This window comes from Engraulis encrasicolus, chromosome 20, assembly GCF_034702125.1.
Source record: "Engraulis encrasicolus isolate BLACKSEA-1 chromosome 20, IST_EnEncr_1.0, whole genome shotgun sequence".
Taxonomy (NCBI): Eukaryota; Metazoa; Chordata; class Actinopteri; order Clupeiformes; family Engraulidae; genus Engraulis; species Engraulis encrasicolus.
This window is the reverse complement of record NC_085876.1, coordinates 50,920,747-50,925,746: the sequence shown is the minus strand read 5'-3', so window position 1 is coordinate 50,925,746 and position 5,000 is coordinate 50,920,747. Positions and strand designations below refer to the sequence as shown.

Genomic DNA, 5,000 nt, shown 5'->3' with positions numbered 1-5,000 from the left:
GGAGAGAGAACGTGGTGGAGGTAGAAGAGGAGAGAGGAGGAGGAGAGAGGAGGATGAGGAGGTGGAGGAGGAGGAGGAGGAGATGGAGGAGGAGGAGGAAGAAGAGGAGAGAGGAGAAGGAGAGAGGAGGATGAGGAGGTGAAGGAAGAAGAGGAGAGAGGAGGAGGAGAGAGGAGGATGAGGAGGTGAAAGAGGAGGAGGAGGAGGAAGAGGAGATTGAAGAGGAGGAGGAAGAGGAGAGAAGAGGAGAGAGAGGAGGAGGAGGTGGAGAGAGGAGGAAGAAGAGGAGGAGGAGGAGGTGGTGGAGAGAGGAGGAGGAGGAGAGAGGAGGAAGAAGAGGAGGAGGAGGAGGAGCAGGTGTGGAGAGAGGAGGAGGAGAGAGGAGGAGGAAGAGGAGGAGGAAGTGAGAGGAGAGAGGAGGTGGAGAGAGGAGGAGGAAGAGGAGGAGGTGGAGAGAGGAGGAGGAAGAGGAGGAGGAGGTGAGAGGAGGAGTAGGAGGAGAGGAGGTGGAGAGAGAAGGTGGAGGAGGAGAGGAGGTGGAGAGAGGAGGAGGAGAGAGAGGAGGAGGAGGAGAGAGGAGGTGGAGGAAGAGGAGAGAGGAGGTGGAGGAGGAGGAGGAGAGAGAGGAGAGGAGAGGAGAGGAGGAGAGAGAGGAGGAGGAGAGAGAACGTGGAGGAGAATAAGAGGAGAGAGGAGAGAGAGGAGGAGAGAGGTGGTGGAGGAGGAGATGAGAGGAGAGGAGGAGAGAGAGGAGGAGAGAGGAGGTGGAGGAGGAAGAAGAGGAGAGAGGAGGTGGAGGAGGAGAAAGGAGAGAGGATGAAGAAGAGGTGGAGGAGGAGGAAGAGGAGGAGGCGGAAGAGAGGAAAAGAGGGGTGGTGCAGGAGGAAGAGGAGGAGAGAGGAGGTGGAGGAGGAGGAGAAAAGAGGAACAGAGGGGGTATATATATATATATAAAAAATAAGCTATCAAACTAAGTGGTGTCACGTGCTCAACTCAACCAAGGTAAAAAGCAACTGGGTGCTCATTCCTTATGAATTAGAGAAAATAAAGAGAACAGGACAGCACTCCAAGTTGTGCACTTTTACTGCTCTTCATTTTGTAAAAAAAAAAAAAAAAAAAAAAACCTAACAAAACAGAATATTTCCAGAAAAGAACAACTCACAGTCCGTCGCCATGCCAACGGCGATGCACTTCTTGAAGCGGCACTCCTGGCACTGGTTGCGGGTGACCTTGTCGATCACACACTTGGCCTCGTACTTGCAGGCGTAGGTGGGGTTCAGGTTCTTCTGGATGGTCCGCCTGAAGAAGCCCTGTAGAATAACACACAGAACAGGGGAGATCCAGAAAATAAATCAGTAAAGTAGATAAAGATTTAACAGAGAAAAAAAAACAACCTTTTGGGCTCCAGTATTGGTATAATATAATAAGACTTTTTTTTTTTAAATCGTGTCAAGCCAGAATGGTTCCTCTGAAGAAACCCTGAAGAGAAACACAGTGAAATAGAAGAAGAAAAGGAATAAAAACACAAGACCTTCTGGGGTCCATTATTTTTATTTAACACTAGAACTACCACGGAGGGGTCAATTGACCTTTTTACCTAAAAGCCCCACAAGAGGGTCATTTGACCTTTTGGACCCCCTGCGGACACTCCTTTTGTTGTGGAAATGTGGCTGTTAGCAGCTCACAGCTGTCACTTGAGACACAGAGTGTGTGTGTGTGTGTGTGTGTGTGTGTGTGTGTGTGTGTGTGTGTGTGTGTGTGTGTGTGTGTGTGTGTGTGTGTGTGTGTGTGTGTGTGTGTGTGTGTGTGTGTGTGCGTGTGTGGATCATTTCCAATGCCTGTTGAGTGCTGTATCTCTGCATCTTCGTTCCTTGGAGAGGAGCTTCTTTCACCACAAAATTCTTGAGGGAAATGAAGCAGTAGTCCACATGCACTGGTATTTATCCATCTAACAATTGCCAGGTTGCATTCACATGAGTCGTTATGGTCACATGGCATGGGAGATTCACACGTTACAGTTTTTCTTGATTGGTTTGGCTAATTTCTCGAAACTGAGATGACATTCTCAAAACAACACGGACAAATCCCCAAACCAACTTGCAATTTCCCAAAACAGAATGGCATTTTTCATTGCTTTCATCAGATATCAAATGCTTGGTATATGTGTCAAATGTTTAGTACATCTCTGCAGATGGATATGTACAAATACCCTTCAGTTGACACATTCAGCATACATTCAGCACATTTTCCAAATAAATTGACCTTGCTTATCTAAACGAATTAGAAAATCTTCAGTCTAATGGTTGCCCTCTCCAAAACACGTCAGCATTATTTCATTGTGTAAGTCATCATATGCAAAGTGGTCTAAGCAATTCCCAAAACAGTGAAGGACATCATATTTTAATAATTTCATTACATAGTAAATCCATGACAGTGTTCAACAGGTCAGATGGTATTGTAACTTTACTAGTTAGTAGAAAATAATTTTACAACCATGTATACTACAGTTTCCTCTGTTATTTGGCTAATTTCATGACATTTTTTCAAACGACATTCTGTTTTGAACAATTGCTAGTTGCTTTGGCATTTGTCCATGTTATTTTGAGAATGTTATCTCTGTTTTTAGAAATGAGCTAAACCCATGAGAAACCTGTGATATATGGGCATTACTTTCTGTATATGAATTTACAGTAAAGAAAGTTACTGATAAATGTCCTTGGTAAATTATCTGTGTTGTCAAACTTCAATGGTTTCACTCACTTTTTCATTTTTATACATAGTCGAAATCTGTTAGCTGAACGTAGATAAAACACCTAACCATTTTGACTGGCAGTGCTTACACAATGGCAAAGGGACAATGTATTTTGGGGGTACTGATGATATATATGGGGAAGAAATTTAGTTTTGACACATGGGTAAACTGTTTTTGGGGTGATATGAGCGAGTGATGAGGATCCATGTAGTTATGCTGAACCATCCAGTTTATTTTGACAGAAGGACTAAATGAATGCAAATGAGCCAAAGCAATTGAGAAGGATTCATGCCATTTTGATGGTACTGACTATTTATATGTGAGACGGTTTAGTGCTGATGCAAGAATGAGGTGTTTTGGGAGGTATATGACATTTTGCTAGTTATCTGTTGTGCAGAAGTGAAGAATGTTTGGCCAAATGACCCAATGGTTATAGGAATGTCATCTCAGTTTCAAGAAATGAGCCAAACCAATCGAGAAAAACTGTAATTCAACCATTATCTGGTTGCAGTCATATGATTCGTCATGATCACATGGGACATTCACACGTTCATTGATGACTTATATGAAGAAAATGTGCTGACATGTTTTCAGGACAACCATTACACTGAGAATCAACCAATTGGGATAGATCAGCAAGGTACATTCATTTGAAAATTCTACTAAATGTAAGCTGATTGTGTTAACTGTAGGATACTTGTACATAGCCATTTGCAAGGATGTACTACATGATTGAGACATGTACAAAAGCATTTGAAATTTGATGAAAGCAATGACAAATGCCATTCTGTTGTGAGGAACTGCACATTAGTTTTTGGGATTTGTCCATGTTTTGAGAATGACATCTCAGTTTCAACAAATGAGCCAAACCAATGGAGAAAAACTGTAACACACTGTCCGCCAAACTGTGCTATCTGTCTTTGCTGCTGATATCTTCATGCAAGTTGCTATTTACCTGTGGTGATTTTGGAGGCTGACAGCCCTTGGGAAGAAGCTGTCTGTCCCTGTTTGTCTTGGCTGTTAGCACTGTAAGGTGTGACCCCCTCACCCCTCACCCCACACACAGCCCCTAACAGCCTCATTACCATAACAAAATGAGTGATTAGTGTATTAGGTAAAAGCCGCCGGTGTTCTGTCGAGATGTGTTGCCTCGTCGAGATGAGCGACCGGTCGCCCTATTCGACAGTGGTGTTCTATCGATTTGTGATGCCTCATCTAAATGAGCGACCTTGATTTTTCGCGGAAGGCGTTTCAATCGGTCCACGTAGGACTGTTTTAATAACCATTACTTTGTTTATTTCACGGAGAGGGGTGTGCAATCGTTCGCGCGGAGTTTAATAAGAACGTGCGGCTGCTGACCACTAAAAGCCGTGAGCCTCTCGTTTGAGCAAGTTAAGAAACGTGCCATAGGCCTATGAAAGAGACTGAGCTGAGTTTGCGCAAATACTGGAGAAAGTGTTTGGGATCAGGGCCTGGCTATGGGTTGTTTAATGCAGTCATTTGCTGTTGGTTTGGTTTCAATGCGACGTGGGCTCGCAAGGCAAATTGCCACATGAAATCATGCGCTATGGGGATAAACAAGCGCTAGATATTCCCAGATAGCAGATAGTGTATTGTGGCTTTGTTTTGGCAGATGTCTGACCGGAATCATATTTTCACAACATCCCCACGCCAGTGCATTTCTTACCATGTTCAGGCATTTTACAACGCAGTCGATGCAAATTCTTGAGTGAAAAGGGTGGAGGGAGCATTTTGACAGCTCAATCAGAGGTGGCGATTTTTTTCCATTTTGCAATGAGAACGCCTCCTCTACATAAATAGTCTTTTCTGATCGATGTTACAATGTTCGAGGCTGAGTGTGTGAGCGATTACGGTTAGGCAACAAAGTAGCAAATGTTCGAGGCCACGCTATTTCGCAGATTTTCCAATGATCTGCTGGATGATCCACGCTATTTCCCGTTTTCCCCCCCAGGGGATATATCGTAACTTTCAGTCCATGACAGTCGGTGGACAGGCTATAGGCTAACTAGACTATGGATGACTGGTGGTAACCTCAGGAGAACATAGGCTACAGTTTGAGTTACTAAAGTTGACAGTCTCAGGGGATCCTATCGTAATTTGCGGTCTCACAATTCGATGGGCAATCACCCGCGAAAACCACCGCGAAGATGTGCGCATGCGTGCGCATGCTCAGTAGCGAAGAGAATCACATCTCGACGGGTCGCTCATATAGACAGGACACCGGGTC

The 5,000-nt window shown here is 44.4% G+C and overlaps 1 protein-coding gene across 4 annotated transcripts in view; it reads right to left on the bottom strand.

Moving 5' to 3' along the window:
- The window catches only part of thrb (thyroid hormone receptor beta), a 206,008-nt gene that overhangs the window by 15,699 nt on the left and 185,309 nt on the right, over positions 1–5,000 (bottom strand). For all 4 annotated transcript variants that reach the window (XM_063186085.1, XM_063186086.1, XM_063186083.1 and 1 more), the window contains one exon: positions 1,163–1,310. In XM_063186085.1, coding sequence (XP_063042155.1) covers positions 1,163–1,310 — 148 coding nt within the window. The remainder of the gene's footprint in view (positions 1–1,162; positions 1,311–5,000) is intronic.